Below are 22,190 nucleotides of genomic sequence, written 5' to 3'. Positions count from 1 at the left end.
CACGAATGGAAAGTAGCCCTCTAAATTCAACCCCGTTGAGTCGGCGCCAGCCAATAAAGTGCGCGGACTCGCACCACGTGACAGTAGCGGGGCGGTGCTCTGGCGGGTCCCTGATCTCTATGGTTTTCGCGGCTCGCTAGAGGGCGTGTGGTCCACTGGAGGACTCCCTACATTCTTCCTCCATTACCTCACTGCCTCCGGTGGCTGCTGGGATACTGGAGGACTCGGGTCCCGGCTCGATTCAGTCCTCCAGCTGCCCGGGGAATACCTTTAGCAGTTCTTCCCTGCCGCCACCGCCGCCCCGCCGCTTCCTCCTCCGCCCGCCCGCCGGCCTTCTTCGCCCCGCCCCGTTCGCGCCGCGCGTCCGGCCCGCCCGCGGGCCCGCTTCTCTCGGGAGCCCCCACCCAGGCGCATGGCTCCATGAAGCAGGAGGAGAAGGTAGAGCGCGAGAGGTCCCGTCCACCCCGGCTGCGTCTGGGCCAGGAGAAAAGGTGGGAAACTCGGGCTGCGCCGCGCCCTCCTCCTCCTCCTTCCCCGCCGGGCCCGGCCTCCCTCGGGCCGCAGCCGCCCTGCCCGCCGGGCCTCCTCACCCCGGGTCGAGTGGAGGGGCCCGGGACGGGGTCCCCGGGGTCAGGGGCCAGGGTCCCGGGGCAACGTGGGGGAGGGGCTCCCTGGCGGCGGGGTAAGAGGGCGGGCGGGGCCTGTGGGCCGCGAGTCCCGGCCGAGGGCAGGGGGGGGTCGGGAGGCATTGCCGGGGAGGGGTGGGCGGACGCCCCTGCCCTGGGCCGCGAGGTGAGGCGAGGCGAGGCTCCAGCTCCTTTCTGCACTCCCTCCAGGAAACAGTCTCGGGTCTGTGTAAAGTTTGGTGGTCTCCGGCGCCGCCTGGCGGCCCCCACCCACTGTCCCGCCGCCCCCTCCCCCGCCTGGCGTCTGGATTCCACCCCCGCGGCTCGGCCCTCGCTGCCCTACCCGTCACCCGGGTATCTCCCCAACTCCCCCCAGCGCCCCGTACTCTCCCTCCCCGCCCCCTTTTTTTCTTACCTTTCACCTTTCTCTCTGCCTGCTGTGCCCCTCCCCGCTCCGGCTTCTCCTTTCCCCACTGTGTCTCGTCCTTTTCTTGCCTAACTCTTTTTTCACGCGCACGCTTTCTCCTGTTCCTCTTCTCCTCCTCCTCTTTTTTCCCAGCCCCACCCTCACTCCCGCTTCCTTATCCACCCGTAGCCCCCATTTCCATTATCCCTCCACCTTACACTCTGTGGGTTTTAAGCTCTCTCCTTCCCAGGCTGTGGGTTTTGCCCTTCATCCCTTGCCCTCCTCCCTTCCCTGTCCTGATCTGAACTCCTCACTTTGCCACACTCCCTTACCCTGATCCCTCTGGGCCTATCCTCTTTCACTGCCCTCTCCTTGGATAGTGTGGGTGGGGCTTGGAGTCTCCTGTTTACATCTTTGGGAATAGCTTAATTCTGTACTACTGGGGGGGTGGGGAGAGTTGTTGAAGAGATTATGAAGAGATTTATGCAAGACTAATAGGAAGGATGGATGACTCTTACCAACAATTATCATCTCCACCTGGGATGACAGGATGGCCTGTCCTCAGGACCTTGGCATGCTGTCCAGTAATTCTTCAACACCATCTTTGCAGAGAATTTGGAAATATGCTTGTATTCTGAAACCAGTGGAGAGCCTTGAAATGGTATATCTTGGCCTGAGAGCAAGTTTTGATCTAAATAAGTGGTGGAGGAAGTTTTAATGTGTGTCTCATGTTCAACTTCAATAAAACCTTTGATCCTCACTGTCCTCCCTTATTGGTGATGACGCCAAGGATGAGGTGATTCAGTGCATGGGACTGCCATTGCTGCCTTAGATTTAGATTTTGAAATGTTTTGAAGTAGGGAGAGCCTGGTCCCTAGCTGTTGTTTTTGTTGTTGTTGGGTTTTTTTCTAGAAATTGCTCTGGGAGTTGTAATTTTTCACAAGCTTTATCTCACCTCTGGACTGCCTTGATTTTGTTCATTCACTGCCCCTGCATTTCTGTCTTAGGTACAAGAAGAAGGAATGGAATCGGAAGGAAGAAAATTCATTTCAGAGACAAAATAGCTCCCCTCCTCTATTATAGCTGTACTCCTGGCAATAGAAACTATCTGCTTTCAGTGAGTAGTACCCTGGACATATTTAGAATGTTTAGAATTTGTTGCTGTTAATGGTTTTAGGCCGGTGCTAGGACATTAGGATGTAGACTTACTTTTTCACTTGTATTTTTTGCCTCCCTGAGGGTGTCCTGATGTTGCTGGAGTTCCTTCCACTTGTCCTCTTAAAATAACTTAAATGTGTAAAGATGAACTTGTTTTCTATAATCTCATTAGAGTGACCTACATGGTGGTATATTAGTACGCTTATCCTTTATGTGTTTAGCACGTAGGTCTAGCTCCCACCCCTTCCCTTTTTAAAATAACCAAAGATCAACACTCAGAGGTTAATGCAGTTCCTGATCAAGGTCAATTATTGGGTCTCTTCTATACAGTTATAATCTTCAGAGATTTTTGGAACATTTTGCCCTAAATCTGCTGTGATGATACTGTTTTCTGGAAAAATTTTTATTACTGCTGTGTCCCCTTGAGTTTATTAATTGTGGTATGCTTACCCTTGTAAGATAGCATTTTTCACAGTGCTTCACATCTTATTGGAGCCTCATAATCCCTCTGAAGGAGGCAAGGGACAAATATTTTCATTTTACAAATGAAAGAACCAAGGCCCAGAAAGATGTGGCACCTTGCCATAGATCACATAGTAAAGGAAGGAGATCTAAAAACAAAACTTTTGACCCCTGTGGTTTTTTGTTTGTTTTTTTTTTAAGTTGAAATGAAAATCTATAGCCTTGTGCATTTTTGTAAATCAGTACGTTTTAAAAACACTTCTATGGGTAGATATGTATTTTGCAGGGAAATTTTTCACACAGCAAGCGTTTGGATATATGTATGTGTGTGTGTTGAGGTTTCAGAAATATAGAAGTGATTTATTTGAAATGATTACCAGAATGTTTGTGGGCTTTTCATCTGACTGTTTCTTAGAATAGTTACATAAGTAGGCCAGAATTACAGTTCAGAGGCCATTTCCCTACTCAGACAACATGATTATTAAATTGAATTTCAGTCCAACTCTCTGTGTCACAAAGGAAACAACAACCCATTCCTTTCGGTATAAAGCTTGGTTTGAACAGACATCCGGACACTGCATCATAACAAAAGAAGCAGACACTCTATTTTCTTTGCTTCTTTCCTATCTCCCAGATCTGCTTTCTTTGTCATAAGGTGGTGCTCCCCAGTGAGCTGTTTTGAGGCTTGTCTTCAGAAGGTGAATCCATATCACCCCCCCCCACTTTTCTAGATATATTAACTTAGTTATTGTTCAAAATGTAACTACTTTGACACAGTATTTCCATTAGTACTCAATATATATCAAGACTTCTGCAATAATAGCATATGTAGCAAGTTTCATGTCTTTGCATGGTATGTCTGTAAGCTTAACAGAGAACTCTGGTAGAATAGAACTATGTACAAGTCTCATACAGCCCAGTGTTCATACTTTATATTTTCTGGCATCTCACCATGAACAGAAGATGATTTATTAGAAGCCATTGCTCTCCAAAGAGGAAGAGCATCAAGGTCATTAAAGTAATAATTTCATGTTAATAATACGAGCTTTTAGACTTCAAGGTAGTTCTTAATAGAATTTTATTATGAGGGCATTTATTTTTCTAGAAATTGTAAGAATTCTAAACGATGTTATTTTTATACCGTACCCTATTTATGTTAGGTAGTAGTAGTATTAATAATAGCAGACGCTTTAATAAATAAAACTTACGTGCTAAAGAATGCTAAATGCTTTTTATGTCTTATTGAATGGTCACAAATAACCTTCTGCAATATCAGGAGCCTAAGTACACAGAGATGTGACAACCTGCCTGAGTTTGCATAGCCAGTATGTGACAAGTCTGAGTTAGAATTTGAGCCTAGATGGTAATCCCAAAGCCTAGGCTGTGTCCTCTGATGATAGGAGCTGCTCTGTGAAGATGTCAGTGAACTTATGGAGCCTTGGAAGGGAGGAGGGCCATCCTGTCTGGCCAGCCAGATCAGTCAGGGTGTCTTCACATCCTCCCTCTGTACTGGTCTCCACACCTTCTTCATAAACATCGGAAGTTTGGGGCGCCTGGGTGGCCCAGTCAGTTGAGCATCCAACTCTTGATTTTGGCTCTGGTCATGATCCCAGGGTTGTGGGATTGAGCCTCACATTGGGCTCTGCTGAGTGAGGAGCCTGCTTGAGCTCTTTCTCTCTAAAATAAATAAGATGCAAAAATAAATAAAGAGACATCACCAGTTTACGAGACATCATTTGTATTAACTCCTGAAATGATAAATTGTTTCTCAGGCAAATAATGTTCCAGTGGGTAGCTCTTAAAGCACCCTATCATTTAAAAAAAAAAATTCTCAAGCACAGTTCAGAAGCTAGGTATGGCCTGTCAAAGGAAAGCCTTGAACCATCTTAAAACTAAATCCCACCCAAGGCTAAGCCCAGGACTGACCAGTGACTGGTGTGTTTTAGCATAGAAAACCACTACAAGCATAAATCAAACCAAGAAGTTAATTTAAGAGCTATTTGATCTAATTTTTAGAATTAATTGGCCACATTGGTTATCCTTTTAGCTGTGAATTAAACCATTCCTCAATTTGGGCTGAATAGAGTTGACATTGTTGATAAGAACATATATTTGTAATTCAGTTGCCTTCAGCTTCTGACACACTCCACAGTCAGCACCTCACAGTGGAACCAAGGATCTAGAGATTAGTTTGTGCCATAAACGTTCTTTATATGAAAAAGACAAATTTTGGATGGCTCAGTCGGTTGAGCATTTGACTCTTGATATCAGCTCAGGTCTTGATCTAAGGGTTATGAACCCTGTTTTGGGCTCCGTGCTAGGCGTGAAGCCTGCTTAAAAAGAAAAGATGAACTTCAGTGAAATTACCAGGCTTGTAGTTAAGACTGTTGGTGTGTATTACTATACACAGGGCACTGCGTTAGTTGCCATGAAAGAAAACACAAATGCCTGCCGCCGCCTCTGAGAGGAAAGGTGATGATGAGCGCAGTGCTGGCTGGAATGTAAGTGGCACTGTAAGCCACCCAGCCCAGAGCTACAGAGCACTGCTGCGCCTGCCACAGAGGGAGGAAGAGCTACCATCTAGCTTTCACTGTGGAACCTGATGACAGTAGAACCTTTGAGGCCTGCGTGTCAGGGAGGGCGTGCCGACTTTTTCAGCAGTGAAACATACTTCAGTGTATTTGATGCTTGTTAGGTTAGGAGGTCTTGAAAGAAGAGGTAAAACCATGATTCTTGTTAACTTCTCTGGCTTTTTGTGGAAGCATGGGTACTGTCTCCATCTGGTGGAAATCTAGTTCTAACTTGTCTGTTCTCATTGATTGCTCTAAAATGGACAGGCAGTAAGAAAATGAGATCAGTGCTACTGGCTTTTAAAGTTGCCCTTCAGGGGTGCCTGGGTGGCTAGTTGGTTGAGCGTCCAACTCTTGATTTCAGCTCAGGTCATGATCTTACGGTTTCGTGAGTTCTTGCTGATCTCATGGAACCTGCTTAGGGTTCTCTGTCTCCCTCTCTCTCTGACCTCCCCTGCTAACCCTGTCCTGTCTCTCTCAAAATATTTAAAAATTAAGTGGCTGGCCCTTCAGTTTAGCTTTGAAAGAATAATCAGCTGAAGGTATGGAAGGGTCTCTGCGGTATGTGTATATAAAGGTGGCTGATGAGCCCAGGACTGACTGGATTTGGGGGTATTGTAAGCCACCCGGCCCAGAGCAGAGCAGCTTTTTACACTCGATTCCAATTATTTCAAGTGAACCAACTTTATGGTATCCATTCAGGAAAGTCTGTGCTCCAAGTACCATCATTGGTAGTTATCATGAGATTTGGGGAAGGATAAGAGCAAATGCACACACAGTTTTAGAAAAGGTAGAGTATGTCATTAGGGGTATTTGTTTTTAGCTGGTTAGTCTGTTGTTTTGAAATTCTCTTCTGAGATCTCTAGGCCGTTCTCTCCCAAGCCCAGCTGCTTTGGGAAACCAGTGACTCTTTGGTCATTGGAGGACAGTTGTGGGAGCTGAGTCTGAGACTGCTTAGTTGTGGTGAGATGGCCCACTTTGTTGGAGTAGGATTAAAAGAGTCTCAAAGGGGGCACCTGGGTGACTCAGTTATTGGGCGTCAAATTTCAGCTCAGGGCATATCATAGTTTGCGGGTTTGAACCCCCCAGAGCCTGGAGCTCGCTTCAGATTCTGTCTGTCTCTCCCCTCCCCCACTCAACGCTCTCTCTTTCAAAAATAAACATTAAAGAAAAAGTTTTGATGAAATTGATAAATAGGGTTGATGTTGTAAATAAGTATACACGCCCAGCACTTTGGTTTACTGTACATTCTTTATCTGTAATTCACTTGTAATGTGCCTCATGCTGACAGATAAGTAAAATATTGGCCCCCTTAAAAACATGTCTTTGTAATAATTCAGTAGAAGGGGAGATTGAGTAGGTAGACGATAGATGAAATAAGACTGGCCATACGCTAAAAATTATTAAAGCTGGTTATTTGGTTCATTACACTATTCTACTTTATGTTTGAAATTTCATAGATTTAAATTTATAGAAAAAATTTTTGAAGAAATACCTTCTCATGTATTTTTGATGCAAAAAAATCTAACTCTGCTTTTGGTCACTAATTGAGAATATCGGTTGAATTGTTTGCTTAGTGGCCTCCAGAGAAATGCTCGGGCCTAAGGAGCCACAAGATTTGGGTTGGTTCTGTTGATTTCAAAATGATTTCCATTGGTGGTTGAGGCGGGTGCGGGGAGCGCTGGGTGTCGGGTGTGACCCTGCTCCGCAGCAGAGCAGTGTGCGTAGGTGGCACAGACGCAGGATCCGCCCAGGCTTGAGTCCACCTGCCTTGACCTGGTTTAGAAATCCTCTCCCTTGCTCCGCCATGGGATGTTTGGGGTCGGTCACTGGTCAGGTAGCAGATGACACCTGCTGAGAACACCTGAGTTGCCACTGTATTATGACATTTTGCTCTTCAGGTGTGCTTTGGTGCAGTCAGAATGAGGAAACGTTTCTTTTTTTAACTTTTGTGTTTCATCCTTTCTCTTTGCCGCTTTGAACTTTGGGGCTTTCCAGACGCCCTGTCAGAGCACCAGCTCTTTACAGGTAGTCCTGCTGCTTCATTCCACATATCCTAGCCCCTGGCCCACAGTTTTACACAAGACAGAAAGTCAAGAGGCCGGTGACATCCACTGTGGAATCCAGTGATGGGGTCATGGCTTGGGATTTTGAATTTGGGCTTAGATTGGATTTTTGGTTGGGTTTTTTTTTTTTTTTTTTCCTGCTCCATTTTTTTAAGTTAATTTCTGTACCTAATATAGGGCTCGAACTCACAGCCCTGATATCAAAAGTCACGTGTTCTTCTAACCGAGCCAGCCAGGTGCCCCTCCTGTTCCATTTTTGCTGGCAAGATTCTCTGAAGTATTAGGTCCATTTTTGGTATACCCTTGAATGTAATTTGTTTTTTTATCATGCCCTTAGGAAATGCCTGAGTCTAGTGGACTTTATTATTGTCAGGACTCATTCTTCTTTGTGGCTGGTGGAAGGACCTAGCCCTTGGAGTCTGACAGATAGACTGGCCCAAATCCTAACCCTACCACTTAGGGGCATGCTGTCTGGCTTTGGGCAGATTGTCTTACTTATTCAGCCTAAAGTTCCTCATCTGTAAAATGATGGTTACATTGCCTACCTTACTGAGGATTTGAGGTTTTGAGAATTCAATGAAATCCTGTTTAAAGAGCACCTGTTCAGAGTAAGCACTGCTCTAAGTGTCTCCCAGTCCTGGCCCTCTGGGAATTTCCATCCTAATGGGGCAGTTGAACAAGAACCCAAGTGATAAGAGCAGCTAAATATATTATCACCTAGTACCTGGCAGGCACTGTTTCAAGTACTTGATGGTATTAAGCTCATTTAATTCTCCTAAAACCCTTTGAGGTAAGTACTATTGTTGTTCCCATACTGAAGAAACTGAGTCATGGGAGGTTGAACATGGAGGAATCTAAATTTGAACCCAGGCCATTTGCCTCTGGAGGCACTATTCTCTTAAACAAAATATTCTCTTTTTCTTTTTGTTTTAAATTTTTGTTAATGTTTGTTTATTTTGAGACAGAGGGACCAGGAGTAGGGGAGGGTCATAGAGAGGGAGAATCCCAAGCAGGCTCCCCGTTAGGGCAGAGCCCTACGTGGGATTTGAACTCATGAACCGTGAGATCATGACTTGAGCTGAAATCAAGAGTCAGATGCTTAGGGTGCTTGGGTGGCTCAGTCGGTTAAGTGTCTGACTTCAGCTCAGGTATGAGCCCTGCGTTGGGATCTGTGCTGACAGCTAGCTCAGAGCCTGGAGCCTGCTTCAGATTCTGTGTCTCTCTCTCTCTCTCTCTCTCTGACCCTTCCCTGCTCATGTTGTCTGTCTGTCTGTCTGTCTCTCTCTCTCTCTGTCTCTCTCTCAGAAGTAAATACAACATTTAAAACAAATTTTTTTAATTAAAAATAAAGAGATGCTTGACCAATAGAGCCACTTGGGTGCCCTTGTTTTTTGTTTTGGTGTTGTTTGTTTTTAATTAGAGAGCATGCTCGAGTTGGGGAGAGGGGCAGAGGCAGAGACAGACAGAATCCCAAGCAGACTTCATGCTCAGTGCAGAGCCTGACACAGGTCTTGAACTCATGACCCTGTGATCATGACCTGAGCCTAAATTGAGAGTTGGACACTCAACAGACTGAGCCACCCAGGCACCCCTCCCTCTTATAACAGTCTAAACAAGACATCCACAAAAACAAACTTGTCATTAGGAGTTTTATTATATCAAGTACCTAAGCCTTTCTCAAAAAGAAGCCGTTTTCAATTCAGACATTGAAGTGTGCAGGCTATTATCCTCAGCCACAGACAACTTTTGTCACACTAAGAATTGCCCTAAATAGAAAATTCTGTATTTTGCTATGGATCAGTGTATATAAAGAATATAAATAATGCTTGTGAACTTTTTGTATCTCACTAAGCCTAGAGTGACAACTCGTTTGTGTAAAAATAATGGCATTGCAAATGGGTATGTAAATATCTAATTTGATTTAAAAGGTTGTAGAATTTACAACTAAAATACTGTATTATATAGAGCACTGCCTAAAAAGGCATATGTCCAAATCACAGGAAGATTTAAGTTTGTTTTTCTTAAGGCAGCAGAATTTTACAGACTTTGATATTATCAACATAGAAATAACTAGGATTGGGGTGCCTGGGCCACTTGGTTAAGCGTACAACTCTTGACTTTGGCTCAAGTCATGATCTCACAGTTTGTGGGATCAAGCCCCATATCAGGCTCTGTGCTGACAATGTGGAGCCTGCTTGGGATTGAGATATTCTCCCTCTCTCTCTCTCTCTCTCTCTCTCTCTCTCTCCCTCTCTCCCCCCCCTCCCTCTTCCCCCCCCCCCGCGTGCTCTTCCTGTGCACGCATGAGCACTCTTTTACACTAAATAAATAAACAAACAAACATTAAAAGAAAGAATTAGGATCTGTTTCCCTGATTCTATTGAATCAGAGAAAGGATCTTGTTGGTGTTATAACTATGCATTTTTACCTCTGGCTGTTTAAGAAAAAAAAATTAGTAAAAAAATGATTCCTTTCTTCTGTTCACATCATCAGATGGGATGTTCTGATTTCCTCGCCTGTCCACTGCCACACGTCGTTAGGCTGAGTGGCTTTGCATGCATCTGTCTCACGACAGGGCAGAAATGGCTTCCTCACAGAAGGCCTCTGAAGCTTAGGTCATTCATGTGAATAAGGGTTCCTACTAAGTTGTAGCTTTTTCTTGAATTGGAGTTTTGAAAGGATAGAGAGATGTGTAGAAATTGGAGTGAGTTCAGAGAACCAAAGAAAATGAGCAAGGCATTGGAGAGTGAGAGCTGTGAGGACAGGGAGGTTGGGAGCCTCGTGTTGGAAGGCGTGCTCTTCTCAGAATGGCGGCTTTTCATATTCACTAAGGTTTAGGGCCACAATCCCACAGGTAGATATAGGTTAGTGATGAGTGAAATGCTGAAAGGACGTGGTCAGTGAGGAAAAAGCATGAAGGGTCTTCTGGGGCTCTTTAAAAATAGGATGGTCTAATTTGGAGGCTTTTTAAAGCTGATGAAGAATCTGACAGGTCCAGTGCTGTCTTGCAGTCTTGAAATGTCCTCATCCAGCTTCACGATGGCTGCCACCCCGTCCTCTACCCCTGGGAGTCCTGGGCAAGAGGGGCTGTTTGTTGCCTGCCTCTTTCTGTGATGATCATAAGCTTTATGGAAAATGGAAAATTGTTCTTCTTTCGGAAAAGGTTGGGAGCCCCTGGTCTGCAGATCAGGGTCTTCCGTGGTGTTGGTCTGCAGCCCTTTGTGACCTGCTGGCCTGGATGAGGAGGAGGATTTGAGGACTTTTAACACTCTCCATGTAGACCCGTTCTTTTGATTATTTTCTCCTTTTAACTAACCTTTTGAATTAATGCTTAGCCGTTCTCTTTTTGTTAGGGTTCTGCAGCATTCCAGACCTCGAGCACTGAATCAGGATGGGAAAAAGACGTTGTGTTCCTCCACTCGAGCCCAAGTTGGCAGCAGGCTGTTGTGGGGTCAAGAAGCCCAAGTTATCTGGAAGTGGGACGCACAGTCACGGGAACCAGTCCACAACTGTCCCCGGCTCTAGTTCAGGACCTCTTCAGAACCACCAGCATGTGGATGGCAGCAGCGGCCGGGAAAATGTGTCGGACTTAACTCTGGGACCTGGAAATTCTCCCATTACACGAATGAATCCCGCATCGGGAGCGCTGAGCCCTCTCCCCCGGCCCAACGGAACTGCCAACACCACCAAGAATCTGGTGGTGACTGCAGAGATGTGCTGCTACTGCTTTGACGTCCTCTACTGTCACCTCTATGGCTTCCCACAGCCACGACTTCCTAGATTCACCAATGACCCCTAGTGAGTAAATCAGGTACAGGGGACAGTGAGAAAGGCGTGATGACGTCTTTCTTGGGTCATTGTCTTGAAATCCTCCTACTTACACAAAGTTTTGGCACGGTTTGGGCAGCGGGTAACAGGATAGGATGATGAGATGTGTCCAGACAGTAGCTAAAACAGTATCTGGTTTCAGGAATGGAAGAGGTGTAGGTTATGCTTGGAGGAAATGTAGACTTGTTTTTAAGGTAATGTTCTAGAAATCAGAAGGATTTTATTCTTGGTTCTTCTGTTGGTTTGTTGGTTCATATTGCATTGGATAGGAGGCCACACCATCACATCATTGTTGACCTGGATGTTGAAGTCCAAGTGAATTGGAAGTGTTTGAGGGCCAGGCTGGAGACTAGGAGCTGTGGTGCTCTTAATAAGGGTCCCCTCACTTTGTTAGTAATCCCACATGGCCACTGGCACCCCACCAAGAGTGTCAGAATCTGCTTTACTGTTTTCAGTTTGAGACCCTGTTTTTTGTCCCAAGCTCTCTCAGGGTGTCAATGACTTAAATATGTAGGGGTGCCTGGATGGCTCAGTTGGTTAAGCATCCAACTCTTGATTTGATTTCAGCTCAGGTCACAATCTCCCAGTTCAAAATAAATAAAAATAAAAGGGAATATGTGTAGTGTGAAGAAATATCATGCTGGTGTTTTCTTCATCCTCAGAATTGGAAGCAGCTCTGAGGTGGCTCTAATTTTTTTTTTTTAAACGTTTATTTTTGAGAGACAGACACAGGGCATGAACAGGGGAGGGGCAGAGGGAAAGGGAGACCCAGAAACCAAAGCAGGCTTCAGTCTCTGAGCTGTCAGCACTGAGCCCCACGTGGGGCTTGAACCCACAAACCCTGAGATCATGACCTGAACCAAAGTCAGACAGTTGGCTCAACCGACTGAGCCACCCAGGCACCCCTCTGAGGTGGCTTTGAAAGCACTGAAGAGGGGCGCCTGGGTGGCTTAGTCGGTTAAGCGTCCGACTTTCGCTTAGGTCATGATCTCGCGGTTCGTGGGTTCGAGCCCCGCGTAGGGCTCTGTGCTGACAGCCAGCTCAGAGCCTGGAGCCTGCTTCAGAGTCTGTGTCTCCCTATCTCTCTGACCCTCCCTGCTCATGCTGTCTCTCTCTCTCTCCTAGAAATAAATTAAAAAATATTTTAAAAAATTAAAAAATAAAAATAAAAACACTGAAGAAATCCTTTTGGAGCATTCATTGACCCAGGATCATTCATTCCTCACCTGTTAGTGCCATACAGGGTGATGCAGAGCCCTGCTGGGCAGGGTGTGGAGAGGTATGAAGAAAAAGTCCTCCCTCTTGGGAGACTTACTGAGCTACAGATCACACACACAAAGCTAAATCGTGGGTATGACGCCCTGATCAGAAGGAGAGGAGAAGCTATGCTTGTGTGATTGTGTCAGAGGAGAGCAAGTGTAGAGAAAAATGTGCTGACTTTTTAGGGCAGCATTGCCACAGGATACTATGGTCAGAAAATTCCTCATTGAACATGTGGAGATTCTAAGCTTTGATCTTAATGGGATCAGTGTGTCCCGAACAGGAGATGGACGTGGATTTGGAAGAGTGGGTGGTGGCAGCAGTGTTGTAGCGTACGGCTGTTGTGTTCAGGGGCTTATGTTTCCATCCTGCAGACAGTGGAATTCTTGAGTAGGTTTTGGGACAATAACTTCGGCTGGTGCTGTTCAGGTGTTTACTGGAAGAAAAAGATAGGTAGGTGGTAGATCTGCTGTATAACAGTGATCAGAGTAGACAGCTTTAAAATTTAAGTTGCTTTTAGAAGTATTTTGCTCAGTCTAAGAACTAAAGGCATAGGAATAGAGAAGACTCTCAGGAAGAAGGGACAGTCCTGAAACTTGTTTGTAAAATAAATCAATCTGATGGAACCTAATGAACCGTGACTTTGGCCTAGAAGCAGAAAGTGGCAACTTCTGCTGATTAATAAGCTTTCTTAAAGAGACATTGTTTTTCTTTTCCAAACCTTTGTGAGCAGGACCAGGGGCAGAAATAGGGGAACGGTGTGCGGTCGTGGGGAATGGAGAGGACGTACGCAGGTCGTGTCTTCATGAAGGATGTAACTGGGAAACATGGACACTTCTAAGAACAATTAAGAGGAGAAAGATGTGGAATATTAGAAGAAATTGAGTCCTGGGCAGAGGAAAAGGAAAGTAGCACACACAAGTGTCACAATGAAGTGAGACCATCAGCAAGGAACGCAGGAGGGGCTGCAGAGAGCACCTGTTCAGGCTGCCGGGTGCAGCATCCTCTCTGCCTCCATCCAGGGACGGCACGATCCCCAGAAGCCAGTCCTTCAGATAGCCGCAGCTCGGGAATCAGTCCTTTGGGGGAACAACCGGAATGAACAGGGCAAAAGCAAAGGTTTTGTTCTGATCCATAATTGATTTGGGGCTGGAGAATGTTTTTTGTTTTGCTTTTTTAGTCCGCTCTTTGTGACGTGGAAGACAGGGCGGGACAAGCGGCTTCGTGGCTGCATTGGGACCTTCTCAGCCATGAATCTTCATTCAGGACTCAGGGAATACACGTTAACCAGGTAATGGCACCAGACATAAGCTCTGCAGATACAAATTGGCTACATTTGAAAAGAACTGCCTGACTATTTCTTCTAAGTGGTAAAAGTTGGAGTGTTCTCTTTTTGGTAATCAGGAAATGTGGGGACCTTAACCTGGTGAGTCACTAATCAGTTCAAGTGTAGACAGTTAATGCATCATGTTATTTTTTAGCATGTTAGTGCTGATGGGTAATCAATATTCGCCACTTTGCTCAGGATTCATAAGTATTTGGGCATAGAATGTTGGCTCCTAACTCCAGAGCAGCCTCACTTCTGTTTTCTGTCCCCTCCAGTGCACTTAAGGACAGCCGATTCCCCCCCCTGACCCGAGAGGAGCTGCCTAAACTTTTCTGCTCTGTCTCCCTCCTTACTAACTTTGAGGATGCCAGTGATTACCTGGACTGGGAGGTGAGAACAGCCGCATTTGGAACTCTGCGTCTCTCGTTGCATTTGGGTTCGGGTTAGTACATGGTAATGTATCTCCTTCCTTGAGAGAGGGTAGAGGAATGCAAAAGCTGAGTTTGGAAGCGATTGGGGGCCATACAGGGGACAGGAAAGATGCTGTGATCTTAGAAGTAGGGAAGAAATGTGAAGTTTTTCTTTTCTTGTATCTTTCCAGTCCACTCTTTTCCATATCCTTCTCCCACTCCTAATAGAAACTGATAGTGGGGTTAAAAGAGAGCATTTCAGATCCCTCTTGCCAAGCCCTTGAGTAAAAGTTATTGTCCAGAGCCATATGTGAGGGAGTCATGAGCCTAAATCAAAGCCCTGTGGTATGTTTAACGGAATAAAGGTGGAATATTTAAGATTATTGGATGAGCTATTGAAAGAATATATTTCTGCAACCCTCATACTCAGAGAGGTGGCTACACGTAGACTCGCAGCTTCCCTCAACCTGAAGTTACTTTGGCCTCGATACCTGAGAAAAGAGTTAATCATGAGAAGTAGCAGGTTCTCCTTTTCTCAGAGCTGGATCAAGCTGGTCAGGGGACAGTGTCAATTAAGTGTGGATGACTCCAGTTCCATTAGAATAAGTAAATGCCATTTATTTGGTTTTTCCTGTAGGTAGGGGTCCATGGGATTCGAATTGAATTCATCAATGAGAAAGGTGTCAAACGTACAGCCACATACTTACCTGAGGTTGCTAAGGAACAAGGTGAGTTGGACAAAAGGAATTTCAGTGGATACTATTCACAACATTACCATATAAAGGCAGGACAGTGGAGTGTTCGTTGTCTTTCAGCCCAACTGTAGCTAAGAATTAGTGCCTTCTTTCCGCTTATGGAAAGAAGAAGTCTTACGGAACGAGAAACAAACTCCCCAAAAGATGCAGGAGATGAGGGTTACCTGGGTGATACAGTTGGCTAAGCATATGACTCTTGATCTCGGCTCAGGTCATGATTTCACAGTTCATGAGTTTGAGCCATGCATTGGGCACTGTGCTGATGGTGCAGAGCTTGCTTGGGATTCTGTCTCTCCCTCTCTCTGCCTCCCCCATTAGTGTGTGCGTGCACGTGTCCATATGTGCACTCTCTCTCTAAATAAACTTTTTAAAAATTAATAATTTTTTTAAAAGATAAAGGAGCTGAGGAAAAAGAATGGTAAAGACTTCCTTACTCCCTAGTTTCACTTCCTCTCAGTGAAAAATTTTGTTTCCTGGCCCCCAAAATGAGTAGTGATTGTAGCAAAATTCCAGTAAGCAACTGGACTGTATTGTGGAGTTCATTGTAAAGGGAAGTTGCCTGTATCACTGGGTTTTGAACTTCTGGTCATTAATTGTTAAACAATGTTATGCCTAGAAAAAGGCAAAACATAATCTTTTGTCTTTCTCTCTCTTTTCTAAGAAGTTAGTAGTTAATATGTTCTTATAATGGGACAGTAAAGATAGGAAGTAGGTTAGATAGGTTCTTTAAAAGAATATTTAGAGAATACCTTTCAGTGTTGCTTGTGTGTTCTGTGATACATAATTCACTTTTCTTTTGGGACACCTGGGTGGCTCAGTTGGTTAAGCATCCAACTCTTGATTTGCACTCAGTTCATGATCTCATGGATTGTGAGATCGAGCCCCAGGGAGCCTGCCTGGGATTCTGTCTGCCCCTCCACCACTTGGGCACATGTGCTCGCTCGCTTGCTCTCTTTCTCAAAATAAATAAAAATAAACTTAAAAAAAGTACTAAACATAATTCACTTTTCTTTCTTTTTTCTTCTTTGTCCCTCTCTTCTCTTTTGTATGTTTTTGAAAATAATACAGTATTCACACAGTATTTGTTGGATGTGAACCTGGAATAGAGAAAAATAGCCATTTCAGTGTATCAATGAACTAGTTATTTGGAGAGTGTTTGCCTTATTGGTTTCCATCATGGTCGTGTTTAAACTTTTTCAAAAGCATTGTGGATGTGGCAAAAAAAGGAAGGCTTTTAGCTACTTTGAGGTTGTAAGTCTAACATTTCTGTACAAGGAGGCACACCATAGATAACTTCCTAATAGGGAGATGTGGTAATAGTATAGATAATGAAATTACTTGTGTGTATAATTACTTTATATTACTGTAAAACTTGGTAATTTTAGGGGTTTCTATTTGGTTTCCAATTTTGGAATATTTGACTTTGTTAAAAATGTACAGGAACAACAACACACTGTATGTGTGAAAATTTTTCTTGTCCTTCATGAAGGACTAGTTTCCTTCCTACTCTCAGTTCTCTGTGATAGAAAACAGGACTTCTAGAAATCCTCAAAATAAAGGAAGGGCCACACCAAGGAGTATAGGCTACAGAACTTGAAACCTCTCCTCCTGCAGAGCAGCCTTGGTTATCAGCACTAGTCCGGCAGGCCAGCCTTAACTTGACCGTATTTGTTCCTATGTAGTTATACTGGGATCACATCTGACAGGAAAGACACGGGAGCAGGGGCCTAGGGACAGCCATTGTGGTATGTGTTGGGTTATCATCTCACACCTTAGAAATTCCACTCGGACTGTCAGTGAGTTAGACGGGGCCTGGTGTCCAGGGCTCCCTTTGACCCTCGCAGACTTGGCAACTTCTCTCCTCTTGCCATGTTGGAACATGCCCTACTCTTGTGTCATCAAGCACTGACCTCATTGTGCCTCTCTTCTCAGACTGGGATCAGATCCAGACAATAGACTCCTTGCTCAGGAAAGGTGGCTTTAAGGCTCCAATTACCAGTGAATTCAGAAAAACGATCAAACTCACCAGGTAACCCACTGTCTCATTTTCCTTGTCATTTTAATTTAGTTGGGGTTGGATGGAGGATACTTGTGATGGAAAGGGTTAGAAAAGCTTTTCTCTACTAATGTCCCTAAACTAAAAAAGTGTGGGTCAGGGTTAGGCTGGGAGGAAGCAATGGCAGCGGAAGCAAAGACTCCCCAGTGTCCTGGGCATCTCTGCAGCTGAGCTGACGGCAGAGCGGGAGCGGAGTTTAGGCCGCCATCAGGTGCTGGGTGTCTTTGCCAGACCCACTGGTTGGGAGGTTAAGAGGGTACACCAAGGCCAAGAACAAAGGCTCTGAGTGCGGAGTTCCAGGGTCAATCGAAGTCATGTGCAGTCAGGTGGCCGGGGATACAGGTGATGTGTTAACAGGATAGTCATGTTTTTCACAGAGGGTTACAAGGAACCCGTTGGGGGAGGTTGCCTTCTATAGTAGAGAAGTTGCACGTGGACTTGGAGTCTGAATCCCAGGTCACTGCTGCCTAACCGTGACCTGGGCCGGTTACTTACTCTGGCTCTCTGAGGGGGCGGGGGGCTTGGCTGTAGGTAAGAAGTGACTCAGAATGCCTTGGGGTTGTATTAGAGTGTGGTAAGGCAATGTAGGAAGCCTTTCTAGCACAGGGCCAGGCAGTAATTGTAGGTGGTCAGTAATGTCGGTTCTCTTGCCATCCCTACTGAAATCGGAAACACTGAGAGGTTTAGCTTCTGTGGGCTTCTGTGGGCCTCTGTTGGCCCCCTCATCTGTAGAATACGGAATAATCATATACTAACCTCACAGGTCTATTTGGAAGATAACCCAGTGTTTTTGAAATGCTTTGGAGTCCAAAAAAAAGATAAACTTCAAATACAAAGCATTATTATTATTATTATTATTATAATTTATTTGAACAGCCATTTCCCTGTCAAAATTCAGGAATAATCACCTTGCAGTGGAGGAGTGATTACAGTGGGAAAGAGATGGCTCTGGGTAAGGATTGTCACACCCAGCTCCTGTGGTCTGTAGTAGGCTCCATAGGTTTGTAACACCCCATGCTTCGCATCCTGACTCATGGCTCTTTCCAGAGCAAAGCCAAAGTGCTATGAACTCTGTTCTGATGACCCTGTGATATGATATGGCATATTCATCTGGGAATTGAGACCCGTCCTATATAGCCCCAGGATCCTTTAACCTGCTGCATCAGAATTTGACCCAGAATTAGGTATCTGTGCCCCTTTTAGTTATCAGTAACTTGTTTGTTGCTTTTCTGCAAATTGAGGTTGCATTTCTGTCAAACTTATCACATTTTTATGCAGTAGATACGCAGTTTGCACTGGGCATTGGTATAGCCATCTTCCAATCTGCCACCCGCGTAATTTGACCTTAACATTCTTCATCCAGACCCCAGTAGCAGATTGCTTAAGAGCAGCTTGATGATAAGCATACGTAGTGTTTAAAGGTGGGATGTGCAGAAAATACATTCTCAGGGGTGAATTGTGATTGTGCTTTTTCATCTTGTTCATTTGTAATAACGACATTGTTTTCTTGTGCTGTCTTTCATTTTCTGTAAGTAAGATTGCTCTTGGTCTTCCATTTTATTCTTTCAAAATGTGGAATAAGCTTTTGGTTTTCTCTGCTGAGTGACTTTACAAAGTGAAGGGTTTCAGGTTCCTAATACCCTTTCCTGTTTCCTTATACAGGTACCGAAGTGAGAAGGTGACAATCAGTTATGCAGAGTATATTGCTTCTCGACAGCACTGTTTCCAGAATGGCACTCTTCATGCCCCGCCCCTCTACAATCATTACTCCTGACACAAGGCTGCATGACCAGTCCCACCCCCCTGTGGCCACCAATGGCTATGACATCATTGGAGCAGATGCCTCCTCTTCCTGGTCCAGTTACTTCTATTACTGCACCATTTTATGATGCTAGCTTCCGTTGCCAAGTCTGCCTCCAGCCGACTGAGGGGGGGGCAGGGTTATACTGAATGAAACAGAACTTGAGGGGCCCAAGCCTTATCTCAGCCTTTCCTCAATATGGGGTTCCGTTGGATTGGGGCTCCTCCTTGACTAGTGAGAATTACTGTGTGGGTTCAGAAGACCCTTGGCATGCAGGTGCCACTGGTGATTTGCCGCCTGTGTGTTGGCCACACAGTGGAAGCTGGAATCAGTGGTCCATGAAGGTTTACCCCACACACACCCCTACAGCCTCCCCAGATCAAGTAGGTGTATTCCCCTGGCAGTCTGGGCAACGGAGACCAACAAGAAACATTTTTAGGTTGTTTTAAATTCCTTTTTTAAACTTCCAGTTTATTGCGTACCAAGAGTTGATCACAACCTCCATGCTTCATAAGTGGACGCCATGTTAGGGTTGAGCGTGGGCACCATGAGTCTCAGGCTCCTGGACAGGACCCACATCAAGATCGGAAGCCCTTTGGATGGCGTTGCAGATCTCATTGCTCAATTAGCCTCGAAGGTTTTAATGCTCATCCCACTCTCAGTTGGATTTTCTGGCACTCTTCCTACATCGAGTCTCCTGGTATTGAACAAAGCTCTGTGGTGTAGCCTGCTGAGGACTGGACTGGGATGCCCGTGGGAGGTCCCGAAATCATCGCTGCGTGCAGTGAGAAAGGAGAGACCTCTTCCTTACCACCCGGCTACCTCACTCCTCTACTGGTAGCAGTGCCTATAGCTGGATCTAGGTTCTCAGAAGGCATAGGTGTTCAAAGAAGCACTTGGGTTGGGCTTCTAGGAGGACATGTTGTCATAGGAGAGAATCCAGGGTCTCCAAGCTGTTTTCTTTTCAGGCAGACTTCTTGAGGGACCTTTAAGCAGAGGAGTTACTTGTCTAGTTTGCCTGTAGAAGTGGGAAGACTGTTGCTGTTTCAGTCCTTTCCAGGACTTTAGAACAAAGCTGTGTAATTAACAAGATGAATCTTTATCTTGCCTAACATGCTGGGAATCTTCACCCCACCATGGTAAAGTTCCAAATAGCTCATTTTATTCTAGGTCATTCAGACTTTCATGTGGCATATTTCCCTTTCCCATCATTGCTGATTCCAAATAGCTGTCAGCAAGTTTCTCCTCCCTCTTGCCTGTTCTTCACTCATTTGGTGGCAGAATTCATAGAAGCTGGGGACTTGGAAGATGCTTTGGAAACATTGTCACAGAGGCACTGCTGAAAGGATTCACAGGAAGAGGTGGCCAGATGGAAGAAAGGACCCGGAGGGTGATACACTGGTTTTCAACAACATGCTTAGAGAATTCTTGAAGTGGATTGGGTGTCAATCCCGTGAACACAATTGTTTTGATTTAACTTATTTTCAGAGTTTATGTGGTGATGGTGTGTCTTTCCAAAATGGGCAAATATCCAAATCAAAAGAAATTTTGAGTTTTCTTCTGCCAGGAATGGGGGAGGGGGAGCAGGGACATAATCCAAGAAATGACACACCTGCCCTTCTAGGCATTGCTGTCTCATTTCCTGGAAGGGGTGGATGAGGGTGAGCAGATTGGCTCAGCACCATCCTCTACTGTTCACGAGGATCTAGAACATGCAAGGGAAGTGGGCGGATGGTGGGGTGGCCGGCTCAGGCCTTACCCCTCACTTACTGTTGTGCTGTGCTCTCGCATCCTGCCACGTGTCCCTTGCAAGGTTAAGGAAAAAAGCTTCTGAAGATGAAGGGATTGTTTGGTGATTTCCTGCTGCTGAGAATAATAAATGTCTTGTTACAAACAAATGTGACGATAGTTACTCTTAGGTGCCATGGATTGATGTCAGGGTGGTCAGCTCTGGACTAAACCACCCACCTCCAATTTGTACAACAGTATTGATACATAGGGCTACACTCATTACTGTTCAAGTGTTCTATGTTAAAAGTTGTGTTGAATTTCTAAAGATTAAAAAAAGCAAAAAAATTGGTGCTAAACTTTCACCCCTGAGCACGCTCAGTGAGACTGGTCATGCAAGCATTTACTACAGTGCCATGCTCTTCAAGCCTATTTTTTCTTGTAGAAATGTTGCCCTATTTGTCTTCCCCCAGTGTATAGTATGTTTTTTATTTTACTGAGGGTGGGGTAGGATACCTGCCATTTATGAAAATGAACAGAAAATTTAAAAACCCACGTATTGGGGAGAAAAAAATCAGTGCACAAGAATTGGGCCGGTTAAGCCCAGCACCACACTGAAGTGGGCTCAGTGGTTTTGGAGTGAAGAAGCCTTACTCCCTGCACATTCCCTCATGCTCCCACACAAGTCCAGCAGTGGAGATGCTCGGTCCCGCTGGCCTTGCCAGGGGGACTCCCGAGTCGACCAAGGAAACCTATTTGGCCCCGTAAGAAATGCCACTGTCAGTGTCTGTCCTGCATGGGGCCTAGTCAGGAAGCAGCCTGGAAGTGTACGGTCACGGTCACCTCATGAAGATGTGTGGCAGGTGGCTCTCAGGAAAAATACTAAGTCTGGATCATCCATGTGGCAGCTTTGCATGGGGAGATAACAGCTCCGAACTCGAACTGAGCTACCTTCCACATGCTTGACCAAAGCAGGGGGGGGGGGGGGGGGGTGGCCAGTACATGTGTGAGTGGCAGGTGTAAAGAGAAGGGCATGTTTTCTGCTTGATGTTCACTTTGTGCTCGGGCTGCTCAAGCTGAACAGTAGGTAACCGCTGTGGAGGAGCCAGCCCACCCTGGCTGGTTCGGTTCGGAGTTCGTTTCACCCCTAGCTGTGAGTGCCTTTTGGTCTGGAAAGTTGGCTTGTCTCATGATACCCACAGCTAGGACATTCTCTGTGTAATTGAGTCGTCCTCGTTTTACGTTAACTAAGAGAATGTCTTTGATCACTAGGATTTGTCGGTGTTGGATTGTTTCCACTGTGAGGTTCTTAAACTTTTTTGCTTCATAATATTAAAGCAACTCATGTTAGAGACCCTTTCAACATGAAAGGTTTGTAGTTGAGACATTACATATATTTTATTGTTTATAATAAAAATCATCTATACAGAAGTCCTGGGTGTTAATTTTAATATTTGCACAAGACCTGTTTTCCATAATACGTTAACACCTACACTTTCACTAACTGTTGATGCTCTTTTCTATCGAGATTCTGGAGCTAGGGAGCTATGTGTTCGTTTTGTTTATTTTCATTCTTAACTTCCCTGAAGCAAGAGACTTTGTATGGCCTTCAGTGCAAAGACTTCAGACCAATTCTTTGTATTACACTTGGTTGCCTCTTGGCTATATAACTTCTGAGTGCAAATCATCGAACTCTTTAACGAAGTATTGTAGAGAATAAATCATAATGGGTAAAAA

General features: G+C 45.2%; 1 protein-coding gene across 3 annotated transcripts; it reads left to right on the top strand.

The window, feature by feature from the left end:
• Window positions 1-209: 209 nt before the first annotated feature.
• Window positions 210-22,190, top strand: AMMECR1L (AMMECR1 like). Of its 3 annotated transcripts, none has more exons than XM_039253196.1 (8): window positions 211-491; window positions 2,040-2,149; window positions 10,642-11,086; window positions 13,557-13,667; window positions 13,979-14,093; window positions 14,751-14,841; window positions 16,801-16,897; window positions 18,587-22,190. In XM_039253196.1, the coding sequence occupies exons 3-8, from the start codon at window positions 10,680-10,682 to the stop codon at window positions 18,696-18,698; spliced, it is 933 nt and encodes a 310-aa protein (XP_039109127.1). In that variant the 5' UTR covers window positions 211-491; window positions 2,040-2,149; window positions 10,642-10,679; the 3' UTR covers window positions 18,699-22,190. The 3 variants fall into 3 exon arrangements, with proteins under 3 accessions (XP_039109129.1, XP_039109127.1, XP_039109128.1); XM_039253197.1 differs by lacking the exon at window positions 211-491 and adding an exon at window positions 1,499-1,693; XM_039253198.1 differs by lacking the exon at window positions 2,040-2,149 and having other exon boundaries at window positions 210-491.

This window comes from Hyaena hyaena, unplaced genomic scaffold, assembly GCF_003009895.1.
Source record: "Hyaena hyaena isolate Hyena2069 unplaced genomic scaffold, ASM300989v1 scaffold_441, whole genome shotgun sequence".
NCBI lineage: Eukaryota > Metazoa > Chordata > Mammalia > Carnivora > Hyaenidae > Hyaena > Hyaena hyaena.
This window is presented reverse-complemented; position numbering and strand designations above follow the sequence as displayed.